Consider the following 12976-nt stretch of genomic DNA (forward strand, 5'->3'; position numbering starts at 1 on the left):
GTTTATCTCGATATGGACTTGCAGAAGAACGAAACCCAATATTTGTAAACTAGCCTACGTCCTTTTTTTCCAACGCCTGGAACATGCCAATTAAGTTATTCGTCGTTAATGATGCGGTCTATCTCTCTATCCCCGAATACCTTTCATTTATTGTAACCTATAACACTTCCTGCGGATGGCAGTTCGGAATCTTAGCAACAAGAGACGGTTGCTGTGATGTGACCGAGGGATAGCACGTAGCATGTTAATTAGCCTCTTACTCTGATCCACGATAGACACAACCTCCTGTGATTCACTTGCTGCGGCTTGTGTGAGCGAACGTTCCCTGTGTCTAAAGGCGCTTGCCCAAAGCCCACACGTCGCTACAGCTTTCAACGAGGACATCGAGCCGCTTTCAGCATGGAGAGACGGTGCTCGGGAAGGGGATGAAACTACAGTACTTTCTGCCACTCGACTCCTCCCACTCCCCCCCTCCCCCCCTCCTCCCCTCCTCCCCTCCCCACCACCCACTTTTCCATCTGCATCTGTAATCGTTGACAGGCTCCCAGCCCACTGCGTTCAGCGGTAAACAGAAGAGTGGCAGCCGCCACTTGCAGCCTCGCCACTTGTCTCGCTGGTGCCGCGTTCGACAATTTGCTGTAAAATGGATCACAGGAGAGACGGGAACCGAGGACGCTCTACTCTACTTCGAAAGTTCAGGACATGGGGGTCCAGCTCGCCACATCACCGGGAGAAATGATCAACGCACTAGACCTTAAATGTCTCTGATCTGCAATCACCCATCACCCCGATCTCGCACAAACCTCTCTCACTCTGCAGACTGAAGGTAATTTTGTCTCCCACTCTCCACTTTCACCATTACTTTGTATGAATCCATGACTGTTTTCATTTTTTTTTCAATTCGTCACTTATGCAACATAAAATAATGTTTTCTTAATCATAAAATTATTAATAAGAATCTATGATTCTTAGTTACTTTAACTATCTTTAGTGAGTTAGAATTTGACTGGAGTGGGAAACAATAGGTGACATTTCTAGAGCTAAAGTATACTGATAAAATATAAAAGGCTTCATGCATAGATTATTGATCTGTCTGTGTCGTGTGGAAGGTTGATTTAAGGTATTAAAACCCATTATGAACTATTAATTATTTGAATACATTTGATGAAATGACCCTGTTGTTGTTCACTCTCTGAATATTCGTTAAAACAATAGATGCTCTACTAATTTTCCTTTGCTTGATTGTTTCAGTTTGTTGTCCCTGGGATGAAGCTGGTGATGTTTGTCTTTCCCCGGTGGCACACCCGGACCAGTGGGATAGATTTCCTGGGCATCCGACTGCACGGCCCATTGAAAGGAGCTTGGTACTCGGCCATGACGTGCTCCCGCCAGCCAGCCTTGTCATCCGGCTTCGGTGGTTTCACCTCCGCCACCCAAAGATTCGCCCTGCTCTTGCTCTGCGCCAGCGTGGCGGGCAACGCGTCCGTCATCTGCCCCTCGGTCTGCATCTGTGCCAGCGACATCATTACGTGCACCAATAAAAATCTGACCACTGTGCCGAGGACTCTGTACAAAGTCGCGACCAGTTTGGACGTGAGCTACAACAGCATCAGCCTTCTTGGCTCTAACTGGGCGCCGACCATGTTGGACAGACTCAAAACCCTCATCCTCAATCACAACAGCATCGGCTTGCTCTCCAAGAGGGCCTTTTGGTCCACCCCTCAACTGAGGTATCTCGACCTGTCCTCCAACAAGTTGAAACGTTTGGGCAACTCGTCCTTTCAAGGGTTACATTCTCTGGAGGTGCTGCTGCTGTACAACAACCAGGTCGCCCAGGTCAGCGTTGGGGCGTTCGAGGGTTTGCACAAACTTCATAAACTCTACCTGAGTCAGAACCTGATCTCACGCTTCCCGCTAGAGCTGTACAAAGGCTTGTCTAGACTGCCACACTTGGAACTCGTGGACCTGTCCTTCAATAAATTGACTTCTGTCCCAGTGCTGCAGCTAACTGCGCTGCCAGTGAAGCAGCAGAGCGGCTTGTACCTGCATGCCAATCCATTTACCTGCGATTGTTCTTTCTACACGATGGTCACCTACTGGTATAAGAGGCAGTTTAGATCGGCGGTGGACTTCAAAGAAGATTACAGATGTTATTTTCAGCTGGGCGCTAAGAGAAGTGTCAGTGTTTTGCTGATCCACGACGATCTTTTGAATTGCTCTAACAGTGCGGTGAATGGCTCGTTCCACGCGTTGGGGATGCTCTACGAGGCGCATTTAGGGGAGAGGGTGGTGATCAACTGTGATAGCAAAATCCTGGACGAGAACACCAACGTGCTTTGGGTCACACCCGAGAATGAAACGCTGCAATCTGGCGTTCAAAGGCAGGGGCCGCATGTGTTGTTGAACGGCAGTCTGGAAATCCAGGAGGCGCAGGTTGAAGATGCGGGGGTCTACACTTGCGTTGCCATTAACAGCAGGCGCATGCTAAACGAGACGGTGGAGGTGACACTGAAGGTGCACAACTTCACGCAGAGCAAGCACCGATCGCACACCTTCAACACGGCCTTCACCACCTTGTCCGCCTGCCTGGCCAGCATCATTTTGGTCTTGGTCTACCTTTACCTGACCCCCTGCCGCTGCTGGTGCAAGTCAAAACACAGGCACCGAAAGCCGAAGGAAAACAGCGCCCACTCCTCCATCCTCAGCGCCACCCCTTCGCATGATGCTGGCGCCGACAGGAAAGCCAGCACTTGCAAGCGGGTGGTCTTCCTGGAACCCATCAAGGAGCCGCTCAAGGGGCAGAACGGGAAGATGAAGCTGCTCCCCACCAGCCACGCAGTGGCCGAGAAGATCCTGAAGGCCAACAGAGGCAAGGCGGACGCCGACTCCATCAGCTCCGTGTTCTCTGATCACCTCACCGTCTCTTAATCCTAGCTCCATGGATGCGTTTCAGCCAGAGATACATTGCTGGCCATTAGACACGTTGAGATGACCCATCACCCAGAGACATTGGGATATCGGGTACATCTCCCTGCCTTATGAGAGACGAGAGCAGGAGTGCAGAGAGTTTGTACCTGTCCTGAGCCGTCGTGTCGTCACGGAGAGTATTTTTTTGCAAACTAGTTCAATGTCTGTAGCAGCGGAAGATCCAGAGAAGGCGAGTGCAATTCTAGCAACTGGATTTTGCATATTTCACTTTACTTTATCTCAAGTAATATCCAAACAAAAACAGCTTGGCGCACTTGTGCGATGAACCTTTATACAAGCCGTGACCATGCCGCATGCTTGCAAGTATAAGGTTAAACTGAAATCGGCCGTCTCGAAGCACGCCTGGGGATTTTGCTAAATCCTTATAAACCAAGAGAAAAACAATGCCTCGTTATTGAATGTCATGTGCACCGATACATAGTATGCAATGCTAACTTTAATAACCAAGGAAGCTATGTAAAATGATAGATCAGCCGTGCATTGACTACAATCTTGCTCCATACTTTTCTTTTCATATACCTTGTGTCAGAATTACATTTCTTAATCCCAAAGACAGGCTGTTTTTCGGATCAGTTTGTTATGGAGTCAGTCATACAGCGTGGAAACAGACCCTTCGGTCCAACTTGCCCACTCCGACCAACATGTCCCACCTGTTCTACCCGGTTCCACCTGCCTGCGTTTGGCCCATATCCCTCTAAACCTGTGTATCCACGTCCCTGTCTAAATGTTTCTTAAACGTTACGATAATACCTGCCTTAACTACCTCCTCCAGCAGCTGGTTCCATATACCCGCCAACCTTTATGTGAAAAAGTTATCCCTCAGGTTCCTATTAAATATTTCCCAGCTCACCTTAAACCTATGTTTGGTCTGGATGTCCCTACTCTGGGCAAGAGACTCAGTGCATCTACCCAACATATTCCTCTCATGATTTTGTACACCTCTATAAGATCACCCCTTACCCCCCTGCGCTGCAAGGAAGAGACTTCTAGCCCGCTCAATAGACATACAGAATCTTTAATTTCCCAGTTGCTATGTCCACACACATTTCCTGTTTAATTTTGTATTGTAAATTAAAGTTCTATACAAAGCTTTACAATTGGTGCCCATATTACTAAGATGAACGCTATGGGCATAAAATAATGTCATTCATTCACCTATTGATCAAGATTCTACCTAGAGCTTTCAGACCTAGCAGACCTGGCCACAGTCTTAGAATAAAGAGGAGGCCATTTAGGACTGAGGCGAGAAAAAACATTTTCACCCAGAGAGTTGTGAATTTGTGGAATTCCCTGCCATAGAGAGCAGTGGATGGATTTAAGAGAGAGTTAGATAGAGCTCTAGGGGCTAGTGGAATCAAGGGATATGGGGAGACGGCAGACACGGGTTATTGATTGGGTATGATCAGCCATGATCACAATGAATGGCGTTGCTGGCTCGAAGGGCCAAATAGCCTCCTCCTGCACCTATTTTCTATGTTTCTATTTAACTACAAAGAACCAGTTCTATTCATGTTACAATGGAGTAAATAAAGATTGCCGTCGTTAATAGTAACAATTCATCAATGAGAACATTAATGGCTGCCAACTGATGGAATTATCTAGAAAACACATCACTAAAATACTGGATTCATAGCTTGCAAATGCCATTCTATCGATCGGTATTCACAAATGCTGGCATTAGGCAATATCAATGGGATGTGAGTTTTATCAGTTCATCTTTAGCAACAGAAACTGTCCAGGGAAGGATTTAAAAGGAATTCTGATGTGTCTGTTTATTTCGGCTTCCTCAAGCATACTTGCCATGCTTCTAACCAACACGCAATGTTGTGGTACCAGGTACAGGCAGTTCTGTCTAACTTCAGATGTGGAAGTACAACCAAACAAGCTAATACAAATACAATTCTATCATCGGTTATTTCACATTATACAACTTAAATTTAATTTTACAAACTATTCCAAACATAAATATGTATAGTCAGGAACTAAAGTGTTTACTTCGAATGTGAACTTGTTCAATTACTAGTTTGTACTGATGTATTTCAGAAAAAAATATAACAGTCTGTAAATGCAGTATTTTGTAGTATCAATTTACTGTAGGAGATATTTATCTTTGTTACCATAATCTTAGAGATATTATTGTAAAATGTATATGATATCTACAATTCCCTTTGATATCTATTGTCTTGGTTTGTAATATCCAGTTCTCAAAGCTGTAGATTTAAAATAGACACATGTTGTTAGAAATTCAAAAATAGGCAAAATTATGTATAGGAGCTTCTCTAAATTTGTCTACTTTATCCTTCTGTAGATATAATTGAGTTCCAGTCTCCGTTTTTACTGGGATAGATAGAACATCATTTATGTTCTGTAAATAACATGCACAGGACAAGAGCAGAACGATTAATATTAAGCCCTTGCACTCAGCTAATGACATTAGCAGAGACTGCTGTAACACACACATCAAAATATTGGATCGTAAAAGTGATCAATATTTACAGAGGGATTTACAATAAGCAAATACTTGACATGGCTCCATAATTTTTCAAATTATAATTTTTTTAAATTTCCAATAACTCGATGTGCCTTTTAAAGTGCCGTGTTAAATAGATCCAAATGAATATTTAGAAAGTAAAATCTTTGCAGAATATGCTATTTTTTACATTTAGCTCATGCTGAAATTCATTACTTTGTGAAGACGGAATTGATGGTGTGAAATATCAGAAGTAAAAATTAATTTTCACCAAACAATTTGGATTTTTACTCTTTTTCATTTCAGAATAACTTAAGCTATCCTGAATTTTCCAAATGGAAGCCTATTTATTTTCCTCTGAAATATTTACCAGAGTCTGACACGAAAAAGAGTATAAGGACTCTTTCATAACCTCGAGATTTACCGAAGCATTTTCCAGCTAGTTGGGTGTATCAGAAGAATTAGCAGAGTGATTGCAAACACAAGGTCTACTTTTAACCAGAGGCCCAGATAACACAGCGTGAGGTTCAATGCCACTGGAAAATCCATCCTATGCAACAAATATTGTCCCCAAAACATTAAATGCAATCAGCAGGAATCATCTCATTATCAAGAGTTAGTACATCTGTCAAATACCTTGGGAACTGTGGTAATTTTGAATGATCAGACTGGGCAATGTTGATTGTAGCAGAGGACCTGAAACGTCTCCTATTCCTTTTCTCCAGAGATGTTGCCTGACCTGTCTAGTTACTCCAGCTTTTTGTGTTTATCTTCGGTTTAAACCAGCATCTGCAGTTCATACCTACGCATTGATTTTTTCCCCGTTCTCCCCTAACCTCAGCCATCTTTCCTTTTAGTTCTATGGAGAAGTAAGTAAAACATTTTACCAGCCCCACCCAGGCCGCTTCGGTTTCCAGTTTTGTTGCACACTAGGCAAGAATGATGAAGGAGCTTGTGACTGTTTCCTCCTCAAGACAGGTAGTAAGAAACACCAATAGAAGGGTCCCAACCTGAAAAGTTGCCTGTCCGTTCCTTCCACAGACCCGCTGAGTTCCTCCAGCACCTTGTGTTTTGCTTGACCATGAAACACAGTCAGGCCCTTATGATATTATCAGGATTTGACATACAGCTGATAAGCAGATTCACTCACCAGTAGACTTTAGAGATAAAGCGCAGGAAAAGCCCTTCGGCCCATCGAGTCCACACAGCCCAGCAATCACTACCAGCAGACCAGAACACTAGCACGGTCCTACACACTAGGGACAATTTACAACTTTTACCAATGCCAATTAACCTACAAACCTGTAAATCTTTGGAGTGTGGGTGGAAACCAGAGCACCCAGAGAAAACCCACGCAGTGACAGGAAGAAGATACACACTCCATATAGACAGCACCCATAGTCAGGATCTAACCCAGTACTCTGGCTCTAAGACAACAACTCAACTGCTGTGCCACCATGCCACCCTAGTTCTGGAATGGATAACAGGGGGGATCTACATGGAGGAATGGGAGAGTTTTATTACACAAATGTCCTTTTACCAACAGACATATTAAGGCTTCCTCACAAAACAATTAGTACTAAACTTACAAATCAGATACCAACATGTTTAAGTGGACGTACACTCATTTTACAAATATACCACAGCATTTAATGAATATGTGCAGGCCAATCTACCTGGCAGGTCTATGCTAATAATAAATCCCCTAATAAACCTTCTCCCACATTAATCTATCATCCTATAAGTATATGGCCTTGTGTTGGTCTTCCCTTCCTGTCCTTACCTGGATTATTGTTACTTTCAGTCACTTCCAACAACCCAGTCTGGTCAGGGATCACATTCTCTCCTTGGCCACAGAGAATTTCCTTAGTCCTTCACTGGATTAGTTTGAGGGTTTTTAAAATTTATGATCCATGATGGCCACGTGGAAACATTCCAAAATAGATCCTTCATAGTGACTGACCACTTCTAGTTACTCCATTTTCAACACCAACTTAAAAATCTCCAATCTTATTAATTGTATCCCTCTGTTCTTGACTTGGTAATTTTTCTTCTTTGTGTGAAGATTGGTAACTGACAAGCAGTCTTCAAAAATAAAATGACCCTTTGGTTATTATTAGTCCCACAGCAGTGAAAGTATATAGACTGACCTACTTAGCTGAATATGTCCAGATATTTCTATTCCTCTGACCGCTAAATTGTTATCTTCAATAAGTTATAAGAATTCCTGTACTTACTGAAGTTGTGCCAGATCTGCCAGGATGTTATGTTTAATGAGATGTCTTTGATTTATAATTACTGAGAAATGTTTACTTTCTTTTGGGAACTGTGTATATCTGCACTCTTCCCCATCAGTCAGTAGGAATCCCAAGCATCATTCATTCAATGAAATGTCTGAAGCTAAAAGGACAAAGCATTTTTTAGGGAGCTATAATGTTGCACAGACAGTCATAGAACTTATTTAATTTCCGGAGTAAAAACAAGTTGTTTCTAGTCAAATCCCACACTTATCAGCAGATCTTTTCAGTTTTGTTTAGAGAAACAGGCCCTTCACCCCACTGAGTCCACGCCGACCAGTGATTCCCGTACACTAGCACTAACTTATACACTAGGGCAATTTACATTTTTTTTAAACCCAAAGCCATTAACCTAAAAACCTGTGCGTCTTTGGAGTGTGGGAGAAAAACGGAGCCGTGGGTAACATACAAACTCGGTACAGACATCACCCATAGTCAGGATCAAACCCGGGTCTCTGGCGCTGTAAGGCCGCAACTCTACCACTGAGCTACCGTGGCGCCTCTTTTAATCTAATAAGCATAAATAAAAAAGGTAAGTGTTTTTTATCATCAGATCATTTGACATAACATTAATCAAATGTTTCATCTATGGTGGTGTCAAGGTCTCCTAAAAAACTGGTAGAGAATGGAGGGCTACATAATTTAACAGGCAAAGCCGAAAGCATAATTGCAGGAAATGAATCCAAGCAAAATGCTACTGAGTATAAAATTTTAAAAATAAATGATAATACCAAAAACACTTAGCTAGTTTGGTAGCATCCGTGGAACAAGAGAATTGACATTTCATGTTGAAGGCTCTTTATGATAACTGTCCGAAAGCACAAAACCCCATTTTTTTTAAAGACCTATGATGTTTCTCATTCAGTCATAGAACTTGGTTAATGACTGGAGTGAAAGTCCCAACTTGTTTCTGGTCAATTTCTATGTATACCAGTGAATCTCTTAAACTAACGTGCATACATAAACAGATAGTGATCAGATTAATTTATATATTATTGGTCATCTGTATTTTATGTTGTTTTTTACATGGCTATTTTTGTTACTTAATGTTAAGACCAAATAAACGACCATAAAATAATTACCAAGCTCGAGGATTGATGAATGCATGGTTTGGCCGGAAATGTTCAGCCAATTTTCCTGTTCAAATGTTTGTTAATTAACTCCACTCGCTACATCTCCTGTATTTAATTTCAGATTTCCAGCATCCATATTAATTTCCCTTTGTCTTTCTCAGCATCATCTAGTTAACCTGATCTCATTCAGCAAATCTGATCATTTCCTGGGGCATTGCCTGTCAGAACAATTTGCTTCCATTGCATGAAATCGCTCATCTCAATGCTACGCAATTAATGGACAAACACAAACCTCTATAAACAGTAAAACCACTCAAAACATCAGGCCTTTGGCAATTCTTTTTAAAGAAACAACCTAAGCTGTCTTGGGCCAAAGGTTTATATCAAAGTCTTATTTTCACGTTGCAGGTTCCATTGAGTTTTCCAACAGTGTGTTCTAGATTGTAATAACTAGCTGTGTGTAACGATGAAACCATTCATCTCTTCTCCAGTTCTTTTGCAAATTATTTGGCTCTACACTAGTTATATACCCTCCTGCCAATGGTACATTCCAGTGTGTTTTTAAAAAGCAAACTACATCTCTCATTACTTAAATATAATCTAGATTCCACACTTTTGGACACCTGATGATCAACTCTCTTCTTCAGCTTCTGCCTTTGAAGTGGAATTTAAATACTTTATAAATGAAAACTTTATGTTGTTTTGATCCTCCCTTGAAATTCACCTCCATCTACATCGATGAACATAATAATGAATTTGCAACAAATTGAAGCCTGGCTTTATTTAAAAAAAAGATAAGGTACATATGGCACAGGAACAGGCCAGGTGCAAAAATAAATCTATAAATATTAGAAATCCAAAAACTACAAAGTTCTGGTAATACTCAGCCCGTTAGACATGTTCTGTGGAGCTAGAAACTGTTAAGGGCCTGTCTCTCTTACACAACTTTTTCGGCGACTGCCGGCACCCGTCATAGGTCGCCGAAAATTTTCAACATGTTAAAAATTCAGCGGTGACCAGAAAGACTCTACGACTCTTTGAGCGACTAGGATACCACTCACGACCATACAGGCGACACCCTGGCGACATGTCGCGGGGTGAAGCCTGTATGGTCGTGAGTTGTCGCCCAAAGAGTCGTACCTTGTTCTGGTCGCTGCTGGATTTTCAACATGATGAACATTTTCGGCGACCTGTAACGACCTATGATGGGTGCCGGCAGTTGCCGAAAATGTCGCGTAAGTGGGACAGGCCCTTTAATACTTCAGTTCAAAGACTCAGGTGGCACATTGCCTAGATGGTAGAGCAGCTGTCTCACAGTGCCAGAGACCCAGGTTTGATCCTGACCTCGGATGCTGTCTGTAACCGAGGAAATGGTGTTGGATGGACTGATGGGACTGAAGGCTGATAAATCCCCAGGGCCTGATGGTCTGCATGCCAGGGTACTAAAGGAAGTGGCTCTAGAAATCGTGGATGCATTAGTGATAATTTTCCAATGTTCTATAGACTCAGGATCAGTTCCTGTGGATTGGAGGGTAGCTAATGTTATCCCACTTTTTAAGAAAGGCGGGAGAGAAAAAACAGGGAATTATAGACCAGTTAGCCTGACATCGGTGGTGGGGAAGATGCCGGAGTCAATTATAAAAGATGAGATAGCCGAGCATTTGGATAGCAGTAACAAGATCGGTCCAAGTCAGCATGGATTTACGAAGGGGAAATCATGCTTGACTAATCTTCTGGAATCTTTTGAAGATGTAACTAGGAAAATGGACAAGGGAGAGCCAGTGGATGTAGTGTACCTGGACTTTCAGAAAGCATTTGATAAGGTCCCACATAAGAGATTAGTGGGCAATATTAGGGCACATGGTATTGGGGGTAGAGTGCTGACATGGATAGAGAAGTGGTTGGCAGACAGGAAGCAAAGAGTAGGGATTAACGGGTCCCTTTCAGAATGGCAGGTAGTGACTAGTGGGGTACTGCAAGGCTCAGTGCTGGTACCGCAGCTATTTACAATATACATCAATGATTTGGATGAAGGGATTCAGTAACATTAGCAAATTTGTAGATGACACAAAGCTGGGTGGCAGTGTGAACTGTGAGGAGGATGCTATGAGAATGCAGGGTGACTTGGACAGGTTGGGGGAGTGGGCAGATGCATGGCAGGTGAAGTTTAATGTGGATAAATGTGAGGTTATCCACTTTGGTAGCAAAAACAGGAAGGCAGATGGCGTGAAGTTGTGAAAAGGGGAAGTACAACGGGATCTGGGGGGTCCTTGTACATCAGTCTATGAAAGTAAGCATGCGGGTACAGCAGGCAGTGAAGAAAGCGAATGGCATGTTAGCCTTTATAACAAGAGGAATCGAATATAGGAGCTAAGAGGTCCTTCTGCAGTTGTACAGAGCCCTAGTGAGACCACACCTGGAGTATTGTGTGCAGATTTGGTCCCCTAATTTGAGGAAGGACATTCTTGCTATTGAGGGAGTGCAGCGTAGGTTTACAAGGTTAATTCCCGGGATGGCGGGGCTGTCATATGCTGAGAGAATGGAGCACTCTCTACTGTGCATCTAGGCTTCTACACTCTGGAGTTTAGAAGGATGAGAGGGTATCTCATTGAAACATATAAGATTGTTAAGGGCTTGGACACGCTAGAGGCAGGAAACATGTTCCAGATGTTGGGGGAGTCCAGAACCAGGAGCCACAGTTTAAGAATAAGGAGTAAGCCATTTAGAACGGAGACGAGGAAACACTTTTTCTCACAGAGAGTGGTGAGTTTGTGGAATTCTCTGCCTCAGAGGGTGGTGGAGGCAGGTTCTCTGGATGCTTTCAAGAGAGAGCTAGATAGGGCTCTTAAAAATAGAGGAGTCAGCGGATATGGGGAGAAGGCAGGAACGGGGTACAGATTGTAGATGATCAGCCATGATCACATTGAATGGCGGTGCTGGCTCGAAGGGCCGAATGGCCTACTCCTGCACCTATTGTCTATTGTCTATTGTATGGAGTTTGCACATTCTCCCTGTGACTGCGTGGGTATCCTCCCGGTGTTTTGGTTTGCTCCCACATCCCAAAGACTGTGGTTGGCAGGTCACTTGACCTCTTTAAAAAAAAAATGGCCAAATGCCTAGGGAGTGGATGCAAAAGTGGGATATCATAGAACTTGTATGAATTAGTGATCGATGGTCAGCATGGACTCGGTGGGCCGAAGTGTGTGTTTTCACACTGTATCCATAAACTCTGTAAACGACATCAGTTTCAATAAACAGGTTCAAAGTTAAAGATGTTTTAAACTGCAGAGAAGGTGAAGGGATGATAATAGTCAGCAGGTCAGGAAATGTCGATGATGTGATGCAAGACAAAAGTTGCAGAGGTGCAGAATGTTTCCGCATAGTTCCAGCGACCCGCGTTCAATCCTGATCTCTGGCGTGGAGTTTATATATTACACCTCTGGGTGCTATGGTTTCCTCCCACATCCCAAAGGTACACTGTAGATTGATTAGTTATTCTGAAGTATGACTTGGCACAGGCTAAAAGCAAAAAATCAAAACGGGTTTGATGGGCCTGCGTCAGAGAGAATAAGTTGTAAGGGATCAGTGAAATGAGAAAGGGAATGGGATTGTTCCCTGGGAGCTGATAGAGACAGATGGGCTGAATGAATTATTGCTGCCTTTATACGTTTAAATAAGTTAGAGAGCTTGGTAGGCACAATATTTGTGCTGGCTGACCAGAGATGCTGAAGCTGATCTGACAGGAGGATATATGTGAAGGAGATGGATGAGATAGAGGAGAGAGAGAAGAACAACACTGGAACTGGAAACAGGAAGCACTGGTAACAGTGGAAATCTGAAATGAATAGAAGTACCAATTTATGTTGGATTTGTGATAAGAGGGAAAACTGATGTAATAATTATAGCTCAATGACAATTCATCACAGAACATAGAACAGCACAGCACAGGAACAGGCACTTTGTCCCACAATGTCTGGGCCGAACATGATGCCAAGGCCAACTCTTACCTGTCTGCACATAATCCATATCCCTCCATTCCCTGCACGTTCCTGTGCCTCCTGTACAAAAGTCTCTGTTGTCTCAGCCTCCACCACCAACTTTGGTAGCGTGTTTCAGGCACTCACCAGCCTGTTGGACTGAGTCCACCA

General features: G+C 43.1%; 1 protein-coding gene across 1 annotated transcript; it reads left to right on the forward strand.

Annotated features, from left to right (window-relative positions):
- Positions 1 to 307: 307 nt before the first annotated feature.
- On the forward strand, positions 308 to 5261 carry amigo2 (adhesion molecule with Ig like domain 2). The gene is made up of 2 exons (XM_033038123.1): positions 308 to 826; positions 1252 to 5261. Exon 2 carries the CDS (start codon positions 1267 to 1269, stop codon positions 2926 to 2928), a length of 1662 nt encoding a protein of 553 aa, XP_032894014.1. The 5' UTR covers positions 308 to 826; positions 1252 to 1266; the 3' UTR covers positions 2929 to 5261.
- The last annotated feature ends 7715 nt before the right edge of the window (positions 5262 to 12976 follow it).

Source organism: Amblyraja radiata, chromosome 19, assembly GCF_010909765.2.
Source record: "Amblyraja radiata isolate CabotCenter1 chromosome 19, sAmbRad1.1.pri, whole genome shotgun sequence".
NCBI classification, from domain to species: domain Eukaryota; kingdom Metazoa; phylum Chordata; class Chondrichthyes; order Rajiformes; family Rajidae; genus Amblyraja; species Amblyraja radiata.